Source organism: Rissa tridactyla, chromosome Z (assembly GCF_028500815.1).
Source record: "Rissa tridactyla isolate bRisTri1 chromosome Z, bRisTri1.patW.cur.20221130, whole genome shotgun sequence".
NCBI classification, from domain to species: domain Eukaryota; kingdom Metazoa; phylum Chordata; class Aves; order Charadriiformes; family Laridae; genus Rissa; species Rissa tridactyla.
Window position 1 is genome coordinate 20,070,653 of NC_071497.1, and position 26,983 is coordinate 20,097,635.

The following is a 26,983-nucleotide window of genomic DNA, read 5'->3' on the forward strand; positions in this document are numbered from 1 at the left end:
GCAGCTCATTGGGAGAACAAGATGGAGAAGGCAGCTTACCCACTTTAAGACCTCTCAGCTGAAGGAGTTATGCAGCATTTTAATAATAATCATCATTATTAATAACATTATTTTTATTCAGGCAGATAGTTCAACCTATTGTGTAAACAGAAGCTTTTTCTTTCAATGAAGCCACATCAACAGAAAGAGCACTGCAGGTATAGCTGAAGGAAAAAAGCCTTCTGCTGCCTGTTTTCACTGTAAAAAACAGATGATGCTGTTACTTCATCTAAAATTCGCTTTGAACTTTGGATTTGTTCAAACTTTTAATTAGAATCAGACTTAATGGATTGTGCAATTTTGGGTCATGTTTTGAAGCCAAAAGGTCTGGTTTGAAATGTGTCTACTAAGCTAAATCCTCCAGCTCTGTTCAGCTCTGTTGAAACTGTGTTGTAATAAGTGTCCAACAGGCTTGGAATTAGTACTTCCAGATTAATGCAAATTCATTGCACATTTCATTTGGGCTTAAATGTGGCTTTCGAGCTGTAACAGAAATGGTGCTGAAATATTAAAATAATGGAGGCCGTCTAAACTCAGAGTAGTATTTCACTAATAAAACCCTTTCAATCAAAAAATCCACCAGCCCAACATGTGGTCTCCCAAAAGATATACTGGCTTTTCTTGGGGAACTTCTCTTTGGTTTTAGAACAAAAGGATGTTCAACAATTATTTCTGGAGTCTCTTTTAGACTGTCAGAGGAAAAGAAAGGATGGCGGTTAATATTGTGCCTAGTGAGGTGGTTTATTTAAGATCAGAGAAGTATACCTAGTGCTTAAGACTGGTGTTAACACAAAAGAATTGCAATAGAGTTGTTTACCAGCTTCTCAGAAAATTCTTTTGGGTGTGCTAAATATTTTAAATTCTTTTTCGGAGTAATAATGTTATGAGTTGTTTCCTTTTTCACAATAGGTGTGATTAAAGTATTTGAAGAGTGTACCTAGGAAACTATTTATGTGATTAGTGGAGCATTTTATTCTAATCCTACAGGGGCACTTTCCGTCTCCATGGTAAGCATTACTAGCTTGGGGATGCACATAGTTTAAGGAACTTCTACGTGCTGTTCACATTAATAGTTAAGAGCTTAGGCAAATATTTATCATACATTTAAATTACTGCGATGTATGATTAGGCAAATCACTATATTTGTAGTCATTATGAACCAATGTTTATAGCAAATGTTGTTATATAGGGACGAAAATCTCCAGCAATTTACAGTACTGCATTTTCAGCTGGTTTACAACACTTTTATTTAGAAAACACTAGAAATAATGAGAATGCACAGACTAACCATTCCTTGTTTTTTGTCAACAGGCAGCCATTTTCAATTTTGTTACCTGTTTTGTGAGAGAAAAGCAGTAGTAAGCTGCAGATTCTAAAATGCTGATTTTGAAAGATACATTTGATTCAGAAGACAGAACAAAGGCTCATAGCTCTGGTATTTTCTGGCCTTTTTATATTAGGCAAAAGAGGTCCACTGAGAGAGAGTATTACTGAAACGTGTACACAAGGGTTCCACGTTCTCTTTAAGTTTTTTACAGGGAAGCCTTTTTACTTGCATGTACGTGTGCATTTAAGCATTGAATGCTGATTAGCAATTTGTCTGATTTGTGCCAATGAATTAAAAAGTTAGGTATGCAGAAATAGTTATCGAGTGCATATGTACCGTGTCAAGCTTCATCCTTTTCAATGTTTTGTCTTTTCTTATCTTAGTGGCATATAAATAGAGGTCTGCAATCTTCGTGTTTCCAAAAAATGTAGTTTATAATTCTGCAAATTTAGGAGAAAAACCCAAATAATAAAGTAGCTGTATAGTTGTACACTCTCCTATGTTACAGTCTTTCATTATCTATTTTCAGAGGTAGGATAAAAAATAGATTACAGTGTGCCCAGAAAGAAAATTAAAATTGTTCTATTACTTTCATGAGCTTAAATAGTCACACAGGCTATATCTACACTGTCAAACCTAAACTCAAAGAGTTTAAAGAAAAAAAAAGGCGTAACTGACATCAGTATAACAATAAAGGGAAAATTGGGAAAATTGCTGACTTCCCGTCAAGTTTCAGTTTTCTTTGTGAGTCATATGAAATTAAACTTTCTTTATATTTTGTTATGTAGTCCTTGTTCGTTTCTCCAGTACTTAAACCCCCTTTTTTCTAGTTGTACGTCTTCTTGATGTTCAGAACAAGCTGTGCCAGATTCACTTGCTGCTCTTGGAATCTGTTCTTGAACAGCTCTCAGTTAAAACTGCTGCCCATAGAGTTACGCATCCTGCGTGTTATTTCAAGTATGTGGATTGATTTGCTGTGCTTACACAGTTTTGGTGACTGCGTCATTATGGGCAAGAGAGGGGCGCAAAGGAAAAGCATGGCTGATAACTCAGAGTGGAAGTTCTTTTTTAGTGTTTAGTCTGGGTTGCAGCTTGGCTTTCAGCCTGGGTAATAGTTACGTGTGAAATCACTGCACTCCCTTACCAGAGTTAATACAAGTGTCATCTCTCTGTGTCTGTATATGTGACATAAAAACAGATTTAATCCCCTTTACATTTGTGAAATTAATTACTTTCCTATATTGCCAAATAGGAGATAATGTGAATATTTCACTGCAAGTGTGAAATTCTGTTACCATTCATAAGGAATACTGACTTATTTCAGTTAATAGTTTAGAACAGAAATTTTTTTGCTACAAATATTCTTTGAACTTGCTTTTCTAGAAAGGGATTTTTGTTTGGTTGTTTGGTTGGGTTTTTTTTTGCTTTATTTTCTCAGGGTTTCTGTTTGTTTATCATAATTTTATAAGGGTTCTTTTGTGTGTGACAGGAACTATAATTATACTATTCTTCATGCTATGAATACCTGCCACATACTTGCCTTCGTGTGTCTTGATCTTCCAAGCAGCTTCCCTAGCAAACTTCATCCAAAAGGGTAGACAGAGAAATTACAATAGCTACGTTAAGTTCTTAAAGGGGAACACATAGAACAGCTTACTGCCTTTTCTATTTATTTTTATTATTATTATTCCTTCATGGAAAAGAAGCCTTTTTCCTTTAAGATTTTGTATATGGGCTTCCCAGTTTCCTCTCCCTGAAATGCTAAGTCAGGATGATGATACCGAGCTTTCATGGACTTGTTGCATTCCCAAGAGTCCAGCATATTCTTAAATTTCCATTTATACATTTACATCCGATCTAACTTGGTATTCAGTCTACTTCTAAATGTCAGAGTACAGTTTAGTAAAGCCTGTAGTTGAAAATAATGTATTTCTGAATTCATTTATGTATAGAGACCAAGGTTGGATCAACAGCTATACAATGTACTCCAAAGGGTAATACTAGTTTGCTGAAGCTACTGGCATATTCTTTAGCAAAAACTTTCTGGTGGCAAGAACTGCATGTGGGTGTTTTTCTTTTATTTATCGAGTTGGGATGTGTGTAAGTTTTCTTAGGATGGTGTTGGTCTTTTAGATACCTTAACGCTGGCAGGCCTCACACTAACCTTGCCCTTAGCTGGTGCTGCAGGGTGGGTGACAGCTCTCTGATGTGCTGCCGTAAGAGTCCTGTCCTGCAAGCTGAATTTGAATCCACCTGGAAGCGTGTATTAACTCAAATATCGTATTCATCCATAGTGTTGTGCGACAATGTCTTAGCATAAACAGACACCTTCAGATACAAAGACGCTGCTGGATTCACTGTAAAACTTTTATTATAACTTATTAGTGGTGGCAAAAGGACTGCGGGACGTAGCTAGTGATTTCAGTCTTTGTTTCCTTGTGTAAGGTTATTACTCTTTGTTCTACAGAGATTTATCATGTATTTGATGCAAAACAGAAAACAAACTCCAAGCCTGAGAGGGCTTGTATAGCTGTGGTTTTACAAAATAGCTACAGCTTAAGTATTATGCAAGTCCATGAAGCATTTTTCTATAAAAGCTTCTGTGTTTTTTCTCAAGCAGAAAGAGGAGTAGGTGGTATATCCGTATAATGAAAGTGGGAAACTGCATGATATTACGTATGCTAAAAGCTTATACGGGTTCAAGCAGAAATAGGCATGTTCATGGCAGATAAATATGTCAAGATCTACTTAATGCAAAATCTATTAAGAAGTCCTTGAGTTAGAAATTGCTTGAGACTGGGATAAGATTCTGCAGAAATATTTTTGTGTGACTTTTCTATTCTTGTGTTTTTGCCTGGGCACCTGCTTTTTGTAATTTTTCACAATATTGTGCTAAGTAGACCACTTCTAGTACAGCTCTTCTTTTGGTTTCTATTTGCAATTTTTTGGCTTATGCAACTTTATAAACATGTTTCTAGTTTAAATTTGGTTCCACTTCTCCTCAGCCTGGAAGCTATATTCACTGGGGATGGCAGGGGAGGCAGTGTAGAGAAGTTGGCTGTGGCAAATGCAAAAGATATGAGCATGGATGACTGAAGCTGTAATGTAAGCACCTGACAACAGGGTGAATTCTGCTGTTATGCAGCTTAAAATGTAGAGGGAAATACTGACTCTCTCACTGTTAATAAGGACCTCCCTTTCATTTGTTGTTAGCTCTCTGGTGGTTCAGGACTTACAGGCAAAGACCTGTCAGGGAAAAAACTTGTGTCCTTAGTTATAGCGAATGCTCACTTCTGCCAACAAAGAACTAGCAACTCTACGGGAAATAAAGAGCTAAGATGACAGGAAGGTAAATAGTTTGGCAGCCTGTCTTAAAGATTCCTGTAGTAATTATAGCAAGTGAAAATTTTCTTGTAGGATTACAGATTCAATCATAAGGTACTAGAACTACTGACATAGCATATTTGCCAGTTCCTTACTTAAAGGTAAGAGTAGCCTCTGTGTGATGGAGCTGTTGCTGTTTTATGATAAATAGATGGTTCTTCTTCTGGCTTGTCACGCCATTAATTTTTGGATGTATAGTGCAAAATTTATCCAGTTTTCTGGAATTGCTTCAAAAATAATGAAATTAAGACATTTTGATTGTGCTTATCTGTAATTAAACAATACCACCTATTTTTGTTCCTTTCCCAGCAATTTTTTTAGTTCAAAGTAAGAGAGGAAAAACTTCTGCTAGTCTCATGACTTGATTTTAGTTGATTTAAAATCAAAATCAATATCTGTATGTAATTATTCATTTTGTAGAAAACTTCCAGCAAACTGCTAAATTGAATCTCATAGCTGTATGCTGCCATGGTGTAGTACTGAACGGTAATATATGGATTATAACTATTCCATCTCAGAAGTAATATCACAGCTAAGTACCATTTCCATTTTGCATATGCAGCTTTTTTGAGAGGTACTAGCCTGTACAGAAGAAGAAAGTAATTTTAAAAAAAGCAATCTTACTCGTAAATCCACATGAAAGTTTGAAGAACATTTGAATCAGTGAAAATATTAGGAAAACAGATGAACGTCTTAGGAAAAATTATAATTTTGAAGTTCTGCGAACTTAAAAGTATATGAATCTGTAAAACTATATTACTTTTCCTTCTGAAAAGCAATTTGCTTCTTTATTCAAGAGTTGAAAAAAAGGCACAACAATTGTCTGTGGTGGATTGAGTGCAGCTAGTGCTTTATATATTCATTGAACATCAGTACCTTACTGCCTTCTTTCCCACTGCTGCCTTTAAACAGGAGAAAAAAGAAACCTGGTGAAACATTTGTGGTAAGGAGATAATAAAAATGCCAATAGATTACATGCGCATTGGTTGACGTGTATTGTGTAATCACACAAAGAGAAGCACTGCAAAAAGTGTTTGTGACTAATTGTAGTTAACTTTTTTTCAGAGAAGTTTAGAGATACAATGAAGAAGTAAAAGAAACTTACTTTCTGTGTCATGTGCTTTAGTCTTATTTTTGCCAAGTTAGATTCTTATAGTGAGATCCTGGCATTCAGTAAGAAATAGGAGTTTTGAGTATTGGTCTAAAAGAGTTAGGATATTCACCCACAGAAGTTCCTTTGCAGAGGAGGTAAAAACCAGGCAAAAGTTATATGTACAATTTAAACAATGGAAATACTAGGCCAGCATAGGCTGCTTTTGATAATCACAAGACATTTTCTTGGATGAGATTCTCAGTTACTTTAAACAGGGACTACAGTTTGACCTCAGTGGAAAAGCAATACTTTATGCTACCTTTATATTTTTAATCAATTTAATATGAGTTGGATAGCATTGAGAGGTGGGGTTAATTTTAGGATATCTCTGGATTGCACTTCAAGGTGTTCCTTTGTTTTTCTGATTTTTTTTTTTTTTTTTTATTGGAGGTGGGTAGTATTTATGTCCATTTGACCTCCTTACTTTGGTAGTACCAATTAATTCTCCGTACACTGGTGGTTGCAGCACAGAATTTCTGAGTCTAAAATCACATCAGTAAGATTTTTTTCAGTAGTACGTAACTTAATCTTACCTGTGCTTACCGCAAGGAGCTTTACATTTTCTCTAACAGCTTTACAGTTTCTCTAACGCTCCCAGAGACAACAGGGAGGAAAGCTGTCTCCAAATAATAATCTTTAGTCTCGTTTTACTTAGGGTTCTATCTTACAAATGTCACACAAATTGTATTCATGTTTAATCTTAGTGAAGCGGGGATAAAAACCTCATGTAATGTTACAATAGATCATACATCACCACATAAATTTAAAAGTTATGTGTACAACTTTCTGCATGCAGTCTTTCTCACAAATGCGCCGACAACTTTAGCCATTAACTCAAATGTTTTGTCAGCTCCTTGTGAGATGTGCTTTTTACATGGCTGCCTTTTCTTTCCTATCTTCCGTTACAGTATTCTTTTGCTCTCAGGAATCATGTTTACAACATTCATCCGCTGATTCATTTTGGCTTCTTCAACTTCTATGCTGTATTGCTCAATCCAGAGCGCAACCACTATTTTATTTTTCACTCCCATTTTAAAATCTAGTGATCTGGCCTCATTGCCTGCTCTTAGAAACTACTACCTGGCAAACTGTCAGTATCAAGCAATCCTTGGTTACTTCATTTTTGCTTTTTTTCTTCCCAATGGCTGTTTGTCCTCTCCTGCACAGGTACTTTATTTAATTTGTGTCCTCTCTGGGGTGTGGAGTTTTCCCTTCCACTTGTCCTCTTTGGTGAACTTCTAGCATTTCTTTGTTGTTGTTTTCACTGTACTTCTTTTGTGGATACTACTCATAGCATTTATTTAGCAGAAAATTAAGATTAAAATTATCTACCAAACTTAAGCACAAATTTCAGATTTAATCACAGATCTGTCCTTTTCCTTTTGGCTTCTTTTTATTCTCATGCTCTAGTTTTCTGTGTCTAATCCAAACCTGAAAGCTTTTGAAGCAGAGAGAAATGTGTTCTTTTGCTTGTCTGTAAAACATCACAAGCATCTATGGCATTCTGTAAAGATTTGGATTTTGCTGGTATGACGGAAGTACCCCTGATTACTTCCTACCATCTTTTCAATCATATATTTCTAAACTCTTTTAATATTCAGGTTATTAGTTTGGATATCTTGAGAAAACCTTTTGAAATAGAGATTTAAAAAAAAAAGTTTAAAAAATAAAAGTATTGAAAGTTAGTGCATTGACAGGCAAGAACTTGACAGCAGTAGTATGCATTTGCTTTAGCAAAGATCTGTGATCATCCTACAGTCATACAACACTGAATTTTCTCCTTGAAGCGGTTCTTGTAGTTAGGTACTCAGCAAGGACACAGCTTACAAGAGGCGTTAGTCAGCCCCTCTGAGTTAAGGGATTTTGGGGCAGTGGTGCATTTGAGCGCTTGTCAGTTTCCTAATTAGAATGTTCATAATTAACATTTTTTTTCCCAAATCTATTCGAAGTGTTGAGTGTCTATATAAAAATTCAAAAGAACAAGAAAAAGCAAAATAATTTTGAATTATAACTCTTAATTCTACTTTTGTTGATTTCTTTTTTTTTTTTTAATTTGGTAAATTGCTGTTAGCTAGTGTTGGTTTTTAAACATACCGGTGCTGTTTTGAGTTTAGGTTGTGATGAGATTTAATTCACATCAACTAATTGCTGGTTCTAAGTGATGATTATAAATTCTTATGTACGTGTTTTACAGGTGGTGTTGTTGATCTTCTGTCTAGTTTGAGCATTACTGGAAAGAAAGGCTTGAGTGTCTACATAAAAATTTAAAAGGACAAGAAAATGAAAAATAATTTGCAATCAGTAAACTGGAGGTGAAGGATAAATGTAAAATCTACATTAAGTTTGCTTTATGCAAGCAGTTGATTTTTCTGTTCATTGTGTGGTAAAGATACCCAGTTGTCAAAATAAAAAACGGAACAAAACAAAACAAAAGCATCCAAAAGCTCCACGCGTATTTCTAATGATAAAGTGAAACTATAAGCAGAGATTTGACGTGTTGGATGATTTAGATTTCAGAATAAAATATTTTGGCTCTGTACATATGTTAACAGACTTTGGTTAATATTTTGGAGTCAGCTAGAGAAATGTAACTCCGTCCTTGCTGGACACCTAATACAGGTGCTGGACACCTGTTCATGTGTCCATGAACAACCCAGAAAGGGGGTAGGAATGAGCTGATGTCCTGATTCATTCAGGAGTGTCACACCAGATCCTACAGAGCTTGAAGCCTCAGGCGGGGGAGAAGTGGGCATCTCTGCAGAGCTCAAATCTGTTTAATGGCTCAGGAGCTCCTCAGGCTATAAAAGAATGTCTCCCCCATGCTTGTACGTGTTAATCAAGTCCTGTTTTATTCTAGAACTGAAAAACGGACAGATTCTGCACAACCAGAGCAGCTTTTTTGTTTCTAAATATTCTCTTACTTCCACAGGAAGTGTGTTGTGAAATGGAGGCTATTTTTTTCAACCCACTTTTATTTTTTATTTCTTTTTTTAACTACATCGGTTTCACTGTGTTAGTCACTGGTTCTATGTTACTGTTTCATCTTACTTGAATTTTTTCCTTCTGCGACAAAAAAAGCAAAATAAAATAACAGTAAACAGAATCACAACTGGTGGGGGGAATGAATCTGCACAGATAGACTACGTTGTTCTGTCAGAGCTATTTTGTGCTGGTTTTACGTTTTACAAATTCGTAGGTGACAAAATAATTCCGATGTGTACTACACATTTGCCCAGAGGGCAAGAGTTAAACTCCGTCGTCATTTAAATTCAAGGACAGTTCATAACAGACTCTCCTGTTACTCTTGAGAAAATGTTTGCGCTGTCAGAAGGACTGTTTGAATGGACACAAATTTTCTTATCACCAGGGTCTGCCATTTTAGGACATACGTGCGCTGCATAATTACAGCTATATCCTCACAGCACCAGTGGAATAGCATCTTTAATGTGACTCTCTCAAAATAATAAACATCAGGTTTTGTTTCTCTAGAATTACATTGCATGGACTACATTTATTTTGTTCACTATGGAACAGGGATGATCTTTGTTGCATACAAGGCCTAAAGCAAAGAAGCCATCATTTGTGACTGGTTCTGCAGAAAAAAAATACATTAAGTTATTAGAATTTTGTGTATATCTTAAAGTAACATTAAAATGGATTTTCGTTATTTTATTTTCTTCTGTGGAAGTTGTGAGTGAATTTTATTAAGGTAAGGAGGATTTAATATATTATTTGGATAATCTCCATGAGATTTATCCATAACTGATGGTGCAATAACCACATCAGTAGTCCGTGGCTTTTTCCTCACATGTGCAATGGTGGTTTCTAAGTTCCTGTATGATTATAGGTACCCTTTGAGGGGGGCTGTCGTGGTAGAAAAGAGAGGAAAAGAAAAATTAGGTTTTGTTGGAATAAAACAGCTGGAAAAGAAACCTATTTTTGTTCTTGGCTTTTTAATATAGCTTTTATTGAGCAATGTAAAGCAACCAAATGTTATCACTTAGCATTATCTAATACTGTAATATAGACCAATGCTGTCACATGCACAAGCTATCCAGTGCTCCTGTGTGGAGCATCCTTAAGGATATGTCTTTCCTTTCTCTCCTGTCTGCAGCTATCTGAAACTTTTTTTTGTTTCTTTGCTTGCCAAGAAATTTCTTTGGTCTATGTTGCATCAATACATTCTGTAGCTGTTACAGTTTATTAGAAGATTACGTGTTGGATTCCAGGAGAGCATTCAATAATATATTTAGCTATATACAGGCAGACCCTAATATTTGCACAAATCCGTACTAAACTTGCAGAGGGATGCTTGGATTTCAGGCTTAGTGCCTGGAACATAACTGTCTTTTCTTTGTTCCTTTGGATTGAGTGTTTCATTTTGAGAAGTTCTCTCTGCCCGTGTTTGCATATGTAAAGTAAGGTGATAATGTGAGTTCTTTCTCCTGTAAACTGTCCTTCTTGCTATGAATTTTGCATTGTCTTAGTACAGATGTGGTTTATCTGCCTTTGCTCTGAAATTTCCAAGAGTAGTAATATGCTGTACGTTGGAGGAGATGTTTGGGATCTGACAGTTACCAGAGTTCAACTATACCTTTTGACTTCTAGGCTAGTATTTTAAAACCCGATTATTTGGCGGAATTCACGTCTGTCTTTTAAGGGTTTAATATTATTTATCCTATATTGGAATATCCTTTATTTTAGCATTTTTCCAATTTTAGCATTGGAAAATGCTAAAAGAGAAAGTGAAATGCAACATAGTGTTGGGCTTTGAACAGTGAGTAAATGAGTAGTTGCTTTGGTCTTTGAGAGAAAAGGTATTGTAAATTTTTTTCAAAAATGTTTGAAAGCTGTCTTTTTGAATCTTGGTTATCTGCGTGTTTGCTGTTTTTAGGAGAAGGCAGGCGCTGAACTGAATTGTTGCATATGAATTTTTATGAATTTTGTATTACACGACTCTTAGCTACAGTATGAGCTGTGGAAGCTAAAGTGCTCTTTCATTCTATAGTGGTTTTACTTTCATTATTTACTGTTTACCACTGGGCACATAAGTGAGTTACTGGTTTGACCGAATAAAGAGTCACTGCCTTCAGTAATGACTTTCACTTTCTTTGCAGTTCATATATGGCTTATATTTCTCAACAACAGGCTTACTTTGAAATCAATAGTATTAGGAAGGAATTATTGAAAGCAGGAAGTACAAGTCTCAAAAGAATAAGAAGGATTGATTCAGTGGCACAAGTGGAGGCATCTCGTTTCATTTCAGATATACTTGGGTGCCCCCTCCAGTTCTCCCTCCAGAACGTCACAGATCTCACATAAGGACCCCAAGCAACGGCATAAGCTTTTTATTCATACACCAAGCTTAGCTAATAACATTTCAGCTACTGATTACTTTATGTGTATCCTGTGAAGGATCCTGTAAAGGATAAAGATCAGTTTTTAAGTGTGTACTTACGTCCCGTGGTGTGTGTTGTAGTTACCTGTAGATTATAACTACAGTTGTTGAGCTAGGCACCGAGTGAAATGCAGCTTTCAGGAAGGACTTTTAATTGTCATATGACAAATTTTCACTACCTAGTAAAGGCACCATCAGTTGCTTGTCCTAGAAAAAATTGAGTAGAAGAAGAAGCCTGGAAGACTAGAAGAGATCTAACGCTATAGAAACTACAAACAGAAATATGGGAGGTAGAGGAAATCTTGGAATAAAGTGCATGAGTTAATAAATTCTTGTAACTTTGGAAACCAAGATACTTCTCCTCTTTTCTTGCAGCAAATGCTATTTCAGGATTGCTTCGGAGGATCTCAGATCTTAAGGAAAATATTCATAAAGGGAGATAATGCAGTTGCATTATCACAAGAGGGCAGTTGCTTCTCAGTACCTTATTTATGCTAAAAAACTCTCAGGAAAGAGTGCACCAAAGTTATGATTGTAGGTATATAATATCATCTGTACAGAGATGCATATTTAAATCTAGACTGTGTGAAAGGTCAGAGCTAAAAGGTACTCTGCACAAGATTTGGATTCAGAAGCTGTGATGTAGAAGCTAAAGTTAAATAATTCAGTCTCCTCCTGCACTGGAAGGCAAAGCGTAATATTGAAGGATTACAGTTCACTTACAATGATATTACCAACTAAACCCTAGAGGGAAAGAAACAGAATTTCATTCCAGAGTGTTTCAAGTTATAATTTTTTTTGTATTGAGGTGATGAGCTAGCAAACTAGCCATCCCTATTACTATTATTATCATTATTAGTAGTAGGTTGGTTGGTTGTTTGGTTGGTTGGTTGGTTGGTTGGTTTCTATTATGTTGGCAAGAAAAAAGAAATAATGGTTTAAAAAGAATTGATGCTTCAGTCCTGAGAATGACAGAACTGATAGTGGAGAGTGCTTCTGTTTTTCCATGCTTTCACTGGGGCAAGTTTTTCTCACTGTTTTCACTCTGACTGTTGTGCAGGTGGTTGACCAGATTGACACCCTGACGTCGGACCTGCAGCTGGAGGATGAGATGACAGACAGTTCCAAAACGGACACGCTCAACAGCAGCTCCAGCAGCACAACAGCTTCCAGCTTGGAGAAAGTCAAGGTGAGGGGCAGTGCACCCCTCATCAAGCCGCCCGCACACCCCTCCGCTATCCTCACCGTGCTGCGGAAGCCGAATCCGCCCCCGCCTCCACCGCGACTGACGCCCGTCAAGTGTGACGAGCCTCCGAGGCTGCCTCCGTCAGCCAACCCTGTCAAGACTAATGGTACCCTGCTGCGAAACGGGGGCTTGCCAGTCGGGCTCAACCGCATCCCCAACGGAGATATATGCTGTACACCGAACAGTAACTTGGAGAAAGTTGCGATGCAGCCTCTGATGCACAGAGCTGAGAAAGAGCGGTGTCCTCAGCCGGGAGCAAGGGAACGGGTACGATTTAGCGAAAAAGTGCAGTACCACGGCTATTGCCCCGACTGTGATGTTCGGTATAACATTAAAAACAGGGAGGTGCACTTGCACAGTGAGCCTGCCCGCGTTGTGGGAAAGCTGCCGCACCAGTGCCCTCCTCTGCCGCCTCCACCACCTCCACTGCCTCCGTTTCCTCTGGAAAATGGAGGGTTAGGGATAAGTCCCAGTAATAGCTTTCCTCCTCCAAGACCTGCAACTGTGCCTCCACAAACTGCACCAAAACCCCAGAAGACCATCCTGAGGAAATCAACCACAACAACAGTGTGATGTATGCCACTTGAAACAACTCTTTGTTTTTTTTTCCTATATATAAACATAAATAGGTAATGAGCACTTTCTACTTGAGCAATAAAAAGACCCAATGTATTACTCCCAGTGTCCAGTGAAGTGGCATAAAAATCACATGGTAAGTACAAAGAGGAATGCTTGTTGATCTTACTTGTACTCACCCAAAAATGTCATTATGGCAAAGGAAGCTGTAAAAATACTCAAGCTTTACCTTATAGGTTGTAAGCATCTATTGCAGTTTTATATCTGTAGTGTGGTTTAAAAGACAGTGAAAAGAAAGTTCAGTTTGAAAATACTGAGTGGCGATTTGTGATAGATTTTGTTCTGTCTGACGTAGGATCACAGAATCACAACATAAGGCAATAGCTGTTGCTCCTGGGTTATGGGAAAGCTCCCGTTTCTAGCAAGTACCTTTTAAAATGTCATTTAACGAAGCAAATTGGAGTACCAGAAAACAGCATTTGACTGAATTCTAGTAAATGCATTTTTCTCCGCCTGACTGCTTGAGCAAAGACATTGTGTGTGGAGCAGTGCAATAGGAGGTAATCATCAGACTTTCAGGCAGCTTGATCTTTGGTGGGGAGGTAAAGAAATAGTTGAAAGGTATGTTGACATGGCTTTGGGAAACTGAATTATCTTGCATTTTGTTTCTCAGTTGTACAATGTGCCACAGCCAAGGCGAAGTATAGAATGTTTAGGTGAGCAGGAGTAGTCCCATTCAGTTCCCCCCTATTTCCACTGCTCAATCTGCAAAATGGTAGTAATATTTTATCTCACGTGTGATGGTGGTAGATTAAAGGAACAAAGCGCGGTCCTGTGTTTTTCACAAAGCTTTTTGTCTGGTGCTAATCTCTTTTTGAAGCCAAAGAAAATTTTGCCTAAGGCCTGCAGGGACATCCACTTAATTCATGTAAAGAGCTTTGAAGTTGAAAAGCTCTGTGCAATTATGGAGCATTAACATGCAAAACAAGATATTTTACATGTTATCACATACTGATGCTGAACCCAATTAATATTCTTACTAGTTGAAAAAAAGTCCTCCGTGTTTTTAATTATTTTATGAAAAGAAGATTCTTTTATTCTCACAAAGAGAATTGTTGGGACCTAGAGTTAAAAAACATCTGATCAGTGAAGAAAATCTGATAATAAATCTGTTATTTAGAAAAGTTGTGCCAAATTAATCTCAAAAGGCCCGACAGCAGGTGCTATATAAAAGCAGTATGCTTTTTTCAGCTGAAATGTGAAACATACTCTATGGTAAAGCGGACAAAACTAGACAAAACAAATTTTTAATTTAAATTTCCATTTACATGCAGTAATAAGTATTAAACTGAAAACTAATCTTCAAGCAGTTTCCCTGTATACACATTATAGTACACTTATAATATTTAAACCAAAATAATAAGAATAATCATAACAGAAATTCTAACCGATAACTACCCTTTGAAAACCTTTGCAGTAAACAAGGATCATATTTTGTGCAACTACACATTTAGGGTCTAAAGCTTCATGTTGTATTCATTGCATAAAAGTTGCAAAGTAAAGAAGTTGCCTTAAATGCATAATCATGCTTTCCCCAGATGCTCCTCACGTGCTTTTTCACATTGCACTTTACATTTTGTATTTTTGACTATACTTAATCTCACGAGAGCTGTTGCCAGGTGAAGTCCTAGTGCTTGCAGCAGGAGGCAGTAACTCGTTCTGTGTTGTGCGAGATTTTTGCTCCCCAAATGAAGCTTCTGTCAGGTGGATTCTGCTCACACCCTGGGACTCCACAGCACCTCCCTTGCTCACGCGTTGAAAATTACCTTTAAAATCACAGGAGCAATGTGTGGATATGTCCACACTGTGTATCTAGAGTTTTTCTTTTAAAAAGAAAACTTTTGCTGTCTTGTTGACTTTATCACTACTGTGGAGGTCATGTACCAACTGTTATAAGCTAGTTTAATATTTATTCCCTTCTTAAAAAGCTACTGTGTACAAGAAATGATAGAATAATGCAAATCAAACATGGCATAAAACATTTCTGTTTCATCTTAAATTTAAGAAAGTAACACTGAATAATTTTAGAGGGGAGGGTCTGCTGCACATGTCTTACCTCACTTGGCTCAATTTTTCTGGTATAAACTCATCTCTGGTAGCAGAGCACAATATTGCTCCTCTGGATTCTGTCCCCGGGCTGGTCAGAGTCTCATGAATATGTCAGCACCTCCAAATAAGATGCTGCGCTCTACGGATGTGCACTGATATATGTGTAAATTTCAGTTTTATTGCAGTGTTACGTTTACAGTTCTCAGCTCTGGAAAGTTTAAGGGGCATCTGACTTTCAACATTTCATGTTCAGTTTTGATACCCAACTTCTTCTATCTTACACATTTGTCCTCTCTTTCAGAGTCACTTTCTTGTCTCTTTCCCCACGCCTCCTGAGTACCCTTTCACAAACTACTGCCCTTCCTTGTACATTTTCAAGGGGGAAAAGTGCTGAAAAGATGCAGCTTTTCAAATGAAATGCTGCTTTTGTCCAGAAATGCAGTTTCCAAATGTGAAGGAAATACATTGTTTTTCTGCAGTTTGCTAACCCAGGCTTTCTTTAATGCACGAAAGTTTTCCAGGGTCTCTGTTAAAGCATGCAGTGAACAATGAATCAGTTCTTCCATTTTAATGAGCACGTCTCTGGCCTGTGTCCTATTGCAAGGTACTTTTATCAGTATAACTTTCACAAAATTAACATGAATAAAATTCATGAATAACTGAATAAATAGAAACAGAATTACAGAAATAACAATAAAATTCAGGTTAAACCAGGTAAACTTGAAAAGTATGGGAAACAACTAATTTCAAGCTTTGCAGAACTGTCTGGAAACTTCTAATAAAAATGGCGTAAGAAAGAATGCAATACTATATTCAGCCAGCAGTGTTTTTTACATTTAAATTAGGTATACAGTCTCTGTGAAGCATTTTTTAAAACCAATAGCAGCCTATTTCACACCTTACTGAGGAAAACACAAGAGATTAACCAGAAGCGGGCAGGAATCGTCTGCCTTTGAAACATAAATGTGATCTTTGAGATTATATTTAATGTTTTGCAAAGATGTTAATACCTGAAAAATTGAAAGGCCAGTAACAGTACTCAGAGCTTTATTTCAACATTTGCCGTCATTTCAGACTGCTGCTTAGTTTTGATTCCCCAAAGGTATATTAAAGTGTGAATTGTCCAGATCTAGACTTCTCAAATGCAAATGGAAGGAGAAGATGGTTTCTGTCAAATTAATGAAGAGGACGAGCTTAGGAAAATGGAAATAAACAATGAAAATTATTTAGTTTGTAATAATGACATTGATTAATAAAAGCTAGCATATGGGTCCTTTATAAGAAAGGAACACTAGGAGAATGAAATCCAATAACAAACCTTTTTAAGGACATAAAGAATCTTCAAAAAGATTGTGGATCTTTTTAACACCTAATGAAAGTCGCTGTTCTTCCTTCTCTATTGTCTTCTGGAGTTGTTACAGCTTTTATCATACCTTTTATCCCATCATCCATTGTACATAGAAACAAGAAAAGATTGCAAATCTTCATCTTCCTCTGTTATTATTAAATCAATATTTTATTTAAAATGTTATGTAAAGTAAGGGAAGTAGATTACAGCTCTTGTTAACTTCCTTCAGGTAACTTGATTATTGGTTTTGAAGCAGACAGAGTTCAGTGTGAATTCTTTAATTAGCTTAGGGAGTTGTGTTCCTGATCTTAAATGATTTGAGGTCCAGGTACCTCGTGTTGGTCAAAAAGCACTTTTGTTAGCTGAGACTGGAGCTGCTGGGATAAACGGACGTGACCAGGTATCCTGCTGCAGGAGAGCGGCCCATGCTCTTGTCAACCTGTACAAATCTGCTTCTGTTTTCTGTTTTTTTTTCACATTTGTTCATGTATGGCAAAGTCCCCATGTTACTTCATAGTTGGAGGATTTTGTTAAGGAATTGCACCATGCGCTGTATCTGTTAGATGGGCTGCATTATTTCATTGGTGTAAGCAGGTGGGACCATGGTATTTAGGTCGCCCAGTCTTTTGTGATGATGAATCTTTGGAAATTTTGAGGCAGAGTTTTCTTGTTGTTGAGATATTCAGTCTCCTGTCAGATATGAAAATAGATGACAATCTCTTGTGCAGGTATGACGAAGAGAAACTAGAACCTTTCTTTTTTTTGCAGAATTGTTTTTGTTATTGCAGGACTATGTATCTTTTGTGGTGTGAAAATGTTTTTTATAGATAGATGAGAAAAAAGTCAGGTCTGATCCAGAAAAAGAAGTAGAGCATAAATTGCATGCGATAGCCAGCCAACGTAAGCGCTTCGAACAATGAGTAAGACCAGGTTCTTTCTGCTGCTATGCTTGGTGAAGATAAAGAGCAGAGCTCCAGAAATTGATGTCTCTTTTCCTCAAGAGAAGAGCTTTTTTCTTTCATCCTGAAATATTGGATTTGTATTCTAAGACTCTTTAAGGAACTGAGCACAGTCTGCTTCACTGTTGGTTGTAAATTATGTTCATAATAAGAAATTATATTTTTATAAGAGTTTTCTGATCTCATGTCTGTCCCTTTATGTTGTTTTCCTGATCCTTTGACTGACTTCTTTTGAAATCTTGCAAGCAATAATGGAAAAAAATAATTTACATAAGAAGGGAAAAGTAATAGGTAAATTATGAAAAAAAACCAAAACAAAACAAAAAAAGGAACTTTGAACAAATATGTTTAAGTATATTCTTCATCAGTGTTTGCATGATGATGCCTACATCAGTCCCAGAGTTTGTTTTTCTTCAAGTAGCGTTGTTATCATTACTTTAAACTTAATCTTGTATCTCTTTAAGCATATAAGAGCAAGAAACAAGTGAGGCCATGGCAGAATTTTTCATAGAAGTGTTTATTTCCTTTACAGTTCAATTTGACTTTGCTAAGTAAAAGTTATTAATGCATGTCAGTCTCCTTCCTGTATAAATTAGCATGCGAAAAACAGAACGTGGTGATGATGATAATATCTTTTTCTATAAATCTCTAATGCCTGCAGAATATTTGGGGTTTCATTTTTTGCAAATACAGTGATGATTGTAACTGGAGCTACAAATTACATTATCTTCTGTCACCAAGGAGTAACTAACATGCTGTAATTTTCATGGATGATGGTTTTCCTTCAGTTTCACAATTTCAACCTGATTAGTTGGTTCAACTTTATAATGTTAATTTTGGGCTTCAGACCCACGTGAGACAAAATACTGTGTTTAGCAGTCATTAAGATGAACTACAGCCAACACCAGTGGAAGCTGACTTTTGAAACAAATCCAGTGTATTTTTTCACAATTCCGCAAAAGGATTGGTTGCAGAATCTTTCTGCTGTTACATAAAAAGCTGTTTGTATGTCTCTATGTTCCAGTTTCTTCCTTATTTGTAAAAAACATTCCACAGTGACATCTACTTCGGTAAATGTTAGATTTGCAAATATTCAATATTAGGAAATACTGATTCATTGAAGATAATACAAAGCAAAAGAAAAACCTCGTTGATTCTCACAATATCATGTATTTACTCTTCATAGAATCATCACAGAATTACAGAATGATTCGGGTTGGAAGGGACCTTAAAGATCATCTAGTTCCAACCCCCCTGCCCTGGGCAGGGACACCTGCCACTAGACCAGGCTGCTCAAAGCCCCATCCAGCCTGGCCTTGAACACTTCCAGGGATGGGGCATCTACAGCTTCCCTGGGCAGCCTGTTCCAGTGCCTCACCACCCTCACAGTAAAGAATTTCTTCCTAATATCTGATTTAAATCTACCTTCTTTCAGCTTAAAACTGTTACCCCTCATCCTGTCACTCCACTCTCTCATAAAGAGTCCCTCCCCACCTTTCCTGTAGCCCACCTTTAGGTACTGGAAGGCTGCTATAAGGTGTCCCTGGAGCCTTCTCTTCTCCAGGCTGAACAACCCCAACTCTCTCAGCCTGTCCTCATAGGAGAGGTGCTCCAGCCCTCTGATCATATTCGTGGCCCTTCTCTGGACCTGTTCCAACAGGTCCACGTCCTTCTTAAGTTGGGGACTCCAGAGCTGGACACAGTACTCCAGGTGGGTTCTCACCAGAGCGCAGTACAGGGGTAGAATCACCTCCCGTATCATATCATATTATATCATATCATATCATATCATATCATATCATATCATATCATATCATAATCATATCATATCCCACATCATAATAGTAAATCTATCAAAAAAATGAAATAAAACACTTCTTTCCTGAAACAATTTAAATGGTATATTTGTTTCAATGAATTTTGTAATAACTCTGTTGTTCTGCAGTGAAATAAAACTTCTATCAAAATGCTATAATTCCATACCAATAGAAATACTCCTAGCTTGTGTCCAGACAATTCTTTCAGATAGTATATGTCATGGACAAGAAAGTCTTACAGAATGACTGCTGCAAATGTAAGAACAGTCATGTGTATGTGTGTTTAGTGAAGCATAGGATTGCTTGCTGCTCTTGTATCAGCTCAGCCCTTATTTCCCCAATGGACGTTAACAGGATATTGTGTACAGATTTGGAATTGCAGTTTTCTTTTTGTACTGGAAATCAAACCCATGTTTTTGTAATATTCAATGTGTGTCTCATACCAAGCAGTAAAATGCAGGAAAGCAAGCTTTGCATCCTCCAAATGTCCAAATATATGGTCAACAAATATCCCCTAAAATATATTCACTGATAGGGCTTAAACATTCCTAGAACTTCCCTTGAATGAAAACTAGGAATCGGGTTTTTAAAATGTCCTAACTCTGCTATTTTAAAATGGATGGAAAAAAATACTGAGGTTCTTTCATTCAGCAAGGTCTCCACTTTCCAAGTTTTAACCTCTAAGTGTATAGTACTCCTGATAGAAATGGGTAATGACAGTCTCTGCCTCTAGAGAATTTACTAGTCTAGATTCAGGAAGTACCTGATGCCATCAAGCTAATTTTGTACTAGCTGACTAAGGAACAAGAAGGTATTAAAACTGGATGGACTGTATAGAGTGTGGTCCTCTGGTAAAATACATTTTTAGTTTAGATGGACCAAAAGGAATAAAAGGATACTAAAGAGATACAGTACAGACTTCTTACATTTAGCTATGTATACAATGTTTTTAAAGCTCAGTTTTCATTGATACTGAGGCAAAATCAAGTGCTTTGGAGGACAAGCTGATTAATGAATGCTGCTGAATAGTTGTCAAAAGTGGTAAGAAAAAGTAAAAGCAACATAAAAACATTTTACCAACTGGCAAAAATACACATTTTATTTTAGCTTCGCAGCAGTAATGTGTTAAAAATAAAAAGGGTTTGTATTTTAGTGCAAGATAGATGGTAGAGGTAGACATACATACTGTGGTCAACCCTGTGCAACAGAAGTAGGTGAAGGAGCTGAAAGGGAGTGGTACCTCTTGTCTTCCCTGGGTTTTTCCTTGGGGATAGGTGTTGCTCATTTCGCTGTCAATCCATGATTGTTTGTAGTTGATGTGCATCTGCCAGGCAGCTTTGCAGCTGTACAGCCTTAGTGTGGTGTAGGTATGTAGGCCTGGTGACATTTCAGTTGAATTAGTCCGTGTTTCTGGGTGTCTGTGTCATCTTCATCAATGGCATAGACAGTGGGATCAAGTACACCCTCAGCGAATTTGCAGATGACACCAAGTGAGTGGTGCTGTTGACATGTCTTAGAGACAGGATTGCCATTCAGAGCGTCCTGGACAAGCTCGAGAAGTGGGCCCATGTGAACCTCATAAGGTTCAACAAGGCCAAGTGCAAGGTCCTGTGTCTGGGTCAGGGCAACCCCCTGTATCAATGTAGGCTGGGGGATGAATGGATTGAGGGCAGCCCCGAGGAGAAAGACTCAACATGAGCTCTCAATGTGCGCTCTCAGCCCAGAAGGCCAATGGCATCCTGTACTACATCAAAAGAAGCGTGGCCAGCCGGTCGAGGGAGGTGATCCAACCCCTCTACTCTGCTCTCGTGAGACCTCAAATGGAGTACTGCATCCAGCTTCAGTACAGAAGAGACATGAACCTTTTGGAGCGAGTCCAGAGGAGGGTCACAAAGACAATCGGAAGGCTAGAACACCTCTCTTACGAGGAAAGGCTGAGAGAGTTGGGGTTGTTCAGGCTGGAGAAGAGAAGGATCTGTGAACATTTATCAAGGCCTTTCAATACTTAAAGGGGGGCTACAAGAAAGAGGGGGACAGACATTTTAGTAGTACCTGCAGCAATAGGACAAGGGGTCATGGTTTTAAACTGAAAGTGCGTAGAATCAGGACAGATATAAGGAAGAAATTTTTTACAATAAGAGTGGTGAAACACTGGAAGAGGTTGCCCAGAGAGGTGGTAGATGCACCTTCCCTGGAAATGTTCATGGTCAGGTTAGATGGGTTTCTGATCCACCTGGTCTAGTTGAACATGTGCCTGCTCATTGCAGGGGGGTTGGACAGGATGACCTTTAAAGGTCCCTTCCAGCACAAGCCATTCTATGGTTCTGTGATACTGTCCTCTTGGCCTACGCATGTCCCTAAGGATGGACTGTATAATTCTCATGCCTCACAAAGCAAGGACTTGATTAGATGCTGCTAAAAGTATTTAGTCGCATCAGCACTTTTTACCTGCTGTGTGATGACAGGAGAGGCAGTTAAATTGTGATTAAGAACCTTGAAAAACATAGTAGAATGCAGGGAGGATCAGTTTGGTGCAGAGGCCTGAAGAAATGAAGAAATGAGCTTCTGTGGACATAGTATATATGTTCCCCTGGCTCATGTCCGTGAACAGGTGTGAATGGTCCCTCTTCAGAGTCTTTTAGATGATCACTCAAAGATGTATTGGTGCCATCTTACATGAGTCATGGTATACCCACAGTGATGTCTTTGTGTAGTGGTCGTATGGTAGCTGGTGGTGTAACTTGGGTTAGATCAACAAATACTTCTTCCGGTAAGTGAACATCTGCAATCTTGTACCGTCTTTACTAGTTCAGAGCACGTCTTTCTAGGAGAAAGTCATTAGTAAATCACAGCCATCACAATACCAAGGTTAATAGAGTAAAATAAAAATAGGAACGTTTTAGCTATTATGCAAAAAACTCTGCAGGCTTTGGAGCTAGTAATACGAAAGGTTCTTCACTGAGAGGGTGGTTCATCAATGGAACAGGCTCCCCAGGGAAGCAGTCATGGCACCAAGCCTGTCAGAGATTCAAGGAGCATCTGAACGATGCCTTTAGTCATATGATTTAGTTGTAGGTAGTTCTGTGGGTAGCAGGGAGTTGGACTTGATGATCCTTATGAGTCCCTTCCAACTTGAGATATTCTATAATTCTATGAAAAATGTAGGCTGAGTGGCTACTACAGCAGGCAGTTGTTAAACATTTGCAGAAGGCAAACGTTCTCTGCTAATACCTTTCAAAGAAAGTATTTAGCACAGAGCTCTTCTGCTTGAGTATGAAAGAGGATTCACTCTATAGAGAATTAAGATCTTAGCGTGGTAAAGTACAGGCCAAGCCACACACCTGAGTTAGACTTGCTCACTTTAGTGGCTGTATGTTGAAGCAGAGACACCTAGAGACTTACTAGTCCTGATGAGCAAGTTGAACAGCAAAAGCAGTGTCTAAGAGTCCTGAGATCTAGTGAGGCTGTTACTGGAAAACGTCCTTTCCTTATAATAAAGAAGATAATGCAAATTAAAAATTCAGGAAAAATAATTTAAAAAGCTTTCCTGGAAGTTAAAACTTTCTGATTATGGGTTGTTTTACCTTAACAAATAAAATGTGTAGAAGGAAGATTATTCATTAGTTCAGTGGAAATAAGGTTTCTGACAGCAGAGGGCCCATTAATATAGTAAAAACAGAAGGTACTGTTGCCTAAGTTAATAAAATCAGACTAGAAATAAGCTAAAAATTCTTCACAGTGAGGTATGTAGCTAGTGGATCAACTTACTTGGAAAAGTAGTCAGTAATCCATACTATGAAGTTTTAAAATTAAAATCAGATGTCCCTTAAAAAGGAGACACACTAAGTCTGAGGAAATCACTTTGAAGATCTACAGGAGGGCAAAGTAATTTACCCTAACGCTCCCTGTTAGCCATTAAAAGAACTGATACACCTTTCATTAAAAGACAGATGAAAAATATACCTTTCTGATGTTTCCAGCAGGTGCAATTTTGTACTTGACAAAGAAGAGAGATGAAAAAAAAAAGCAGTTAAGTATGCCAGAAGCAATGGAAAATTAAAATGTCAAACTTTGTTTTTTATAAACAGGCACAACTAAGTACAAATTGTGCAGAGTGTTAATACATTGCATCTACCTCTGTGGTGACTTGAAATGAAGGGGATGGATGCCTTTATGTATATATATGGAAGTGCCTCTCTACCTTTTAAAATTATGATTTCAGAACAAACGGTCTTTCTCTATCTGTATGTAGAATTCACAGCAGAACAACATACTCTATGTCAATGATAGTGACAAATCCTTTGGCAGCTGAAGTGCTAGTTGTCTGTGCGGGAATCAGCCTCAGAATCAGCCTGTGGATGCGGCCATAAACATATGCTCTTCAGTTCCCAGTGCTGGTGGGGCATAGTAGACTTTTAACCCTGCACTGTTTTTTGAAAAACCATCCTAACTCACTTTTTCTGCTCATTCTTGTGTCATCTGTACAATAAGTCAACTGCAGACATTTTTTCTGTGAAACAGTGGACCAGATGGGTGACCCAAGCTGGCTGAAAAAATGTTTATCCCCAAAATTGGTGAGTCAGTCAACGAGACAGTCTATAAAAGAAACAGGAGTGGAATTTTTTATTTTTTTTTTTAACATCCAATACATGTTTTTGAATTTCAGCACTAAGATTATGTCCATATGAAGTTAAGCAAAGATGTAATGAACCCTTTAAATAAAAACAGACATCTAAGCTTGTGTGCTTCTGTTTGACTTTACCATTAAATGAAGGAAAAGAATCAACCTCGTCACATGGATGTGGGGTTTCGTCTTGACTTGATTAGAATCTAAAAAGCATGTAAGGTTGCAGAAGAAATGTTTACGTATATACATACCGTGATATATTTCAAATAAATAGTTGGCTTCACCAGTGTAACTGAGGAGAAAATATAACCAAAATAGGAACTTAAGTTGTGTTTTGATGTGATTTCAGTAATCGTTGTAGTAAAATGTGTATTTTCATAAGAATTAACTAGTATGCGACTTCTAAGAAATTTGTAACTTTTATTTCTGCACCAAGTCATAAAACCAGTAAAGTAATGTATACATACGGAAAAGCTTCTCATGAATGTTTATTTTCTAAAACATAATCCCTGCAGATATGCATGAAACACAAATAGTTTCTTAGCAACAGAAATAGTACCATGCATACTTGCAATAATAAGATAGTAGTAGCTTTTTTCTTCTGCATACTTGCAATAATAAGATAGCAGTAGCTTTTTTCTTCTAGGGACTTGGTGGTGGATTTTTATTTTTTTTTTTTTTGTCATACCACGTATAAGGAGGAAGTCTTGTATTTTGTGGGTTTTTTTTTTACATCTTTCATCCTGGGTTCTTTGCATCTAAACCCAACATGGGAAAGGGGGGACAGAGAGGAGAGGGAAAGAAAGAAATATCTGCAATATTTTTTATCTCTTTATGATATGTAACACAGCATGTTAAGGCATTTTTAAATATATCAGTAATTCTCACATTGTCTCCCCCTGAGAAACTAACAATTGAAATACTAGTGAAAAACTGACCTCCAAAAAGGTGAGATCAGCAATCAACAGAACAACAAATTCACTGTACTGTTAGTAACCATATATAATATCAATAATTACTGAACAGGTTGGGCGAGAGACTCATCTGGCAAAGATTCAGTGCTCCCATGGTTTTTGACAAAAAAGATCATGGTCACCAAAAGAAATTGTGAGACTTCTCCAGCAGCTTATGTGGAATGTTTTGTGCTTTTACCTGCATTGAGATAGTAACTGATTGATAACATTTATTATGAGTCTCTACAGGAATGTCTGTATAGGCCAACAGGACAAATTTTGATGATCCATTTATTTTTGTAATAAATTTTCACAATAACCCATTTTCATGATAAATAACTTCTGCAACATCAGTCATAATATGTTACTCAGAAATTAAAAGTATATCACTCTGTGAAAGATTTCTTTAAAGCTTTTCAGTAATCACGCCTCCTGAATGATAAATGAAAAAATACAGCTATGATGATTCATAATTTGCAATTTATATATCTGAAATCTGTATAAACAACTGAATATGATCCTGAATACTTTAGAGACTCATGATTTAATTTTATTTTTTTTTCCTGTGGTGACCTGATTTTTAAATACAGGAGTAGTATTTCAAGAGTATGTCTAACCTGCAGAGATGTAATTATACACTGCTTGGAGACTGGCTGTGCTATTTGAAAACTATTTGAACTTGGGTTTTGCCAAAATTTGTAAAACAGTCATAAACACTGAAATAACCCTTTCTTGTGATATTGCAATGTATTGTTCTAATTAGAAGAATCTTCTATTACAATATGTTGAGTAAATTACTTTGTATGTGCATGAAAATGTCAGAGGAAAAGTATATCACATCTTAGTGGCAGGAAGAGATGAGAAACTCATGTTAGAAAAATAAGAATGCAATGTCGTCTTCCAAAGGCCAGTCATTAACATTGACTTCATCTTGTTAGGCATCTTAAAATGCACGTATTTACATTTTGTTTTGTTGTCATTTAGGTTTCACATTGTCACTGTGGTATACAGGCCAATTATGCCAGTGTTCAATACAAAAGTACAGAAAATGAAAGACTGTTCCAAAGTAGTTTATAATTTGGTATAATATGGGGTCAATTCTGATCACATTCACACGTGAGAGTAAGCCTACTAAAACAATTTGCAATTCTTCAATGTGGAAAACAGCTTTTAGAGCCTAAATTGCATTGTTGAGGCAGAAGAAGCATTAAAGAAGGGAAAAGCTGAAGCAGAACAGAAAATATGGTAAGCAAAACTTCATATAAACTTAAGGCTCAACATGTAAATTTTGTAGTATTACTGCATTTTACATGCATTGTTAATTTTCTGCCTCTTCTTTTTCCTCATACTCAGCTCCAGCTGTAGAAGGATATGCTATTCAGTCACAAGGGGAAGAAGAAATAAGGTTGTAAATAAATTACAACTGACTTATTGATTTCTAGAAAGAAGACTGCCAAATTAACAAGCTTCAGTGATGGTCTTATAGTCTGAATTCACAGGCTGAGGCAGGAAAACTATTAGAAAAGCATTTGTATATACTAGTATATCTTTTAACAAGTTTGTTTTGCTATTACTCATTAACCATACATGCAGGAGATTAATTATTTCTCTCTCAGACAGGCAATGAATCTTTTAAATCGTGTTCAAGTGAATACTTCATGAGCTTTCAGCAATTGTATTTTGTGTGGTGTGTTTTCAAGGAAAATTTGATCTGTCTATGGAAGCTTTAAAATGCTGAAATAGAAAGCAGAGAGCTTTATCACAGTGCTGTAAGATTCTAGGACACAAGATGAATACTGTGAAGTCCTATGGGTATGAAGGTATTGTACTCGTTTTCTGTTTAACGTGAAATTTTCTGTTTGATAAACCAACCTTGCACCACTCTGCCTCATCTATATTTACTGGGAAAATATGAACTGTAGATCTGATTCAATTGCCTATACTTGTAAGTAGTCTCATCCCTTGCCTGATTTGACCAGTGGGTTTGTGCCTTGGTGTGGAAGAAGATGATCTCCCAGTTGTGTTGATAAGATCACACGTGGTCTGC

General features: G+C 37.2%; 1 protein-coding gene across 1 annotated transcript in view; it reads left to right on the forward strand.

Annotated features, from left to right (window-relative positions):
- Positions 1 to 26,983, forward strand: part of PRR16 (proline rich 16) — a 158,342-nt gene that overhangs the window by 95,671 nt on the left and 35,688 nt on the right. Inside the window, exon 2 of the mRNA XM_054185888.1 lies at positions 12,362 to 13,259. Within this exon, the coding sequence (XP_054041863.1) occupies positions 12,362 to 13,120 (759 nt within the window). The 3' untranslated portion in view covers positions 13,121 to 13,259. The remainder of the gene's footprint in view (positions 1 to 12,361; positions 13,260 to 26,983) is intronic.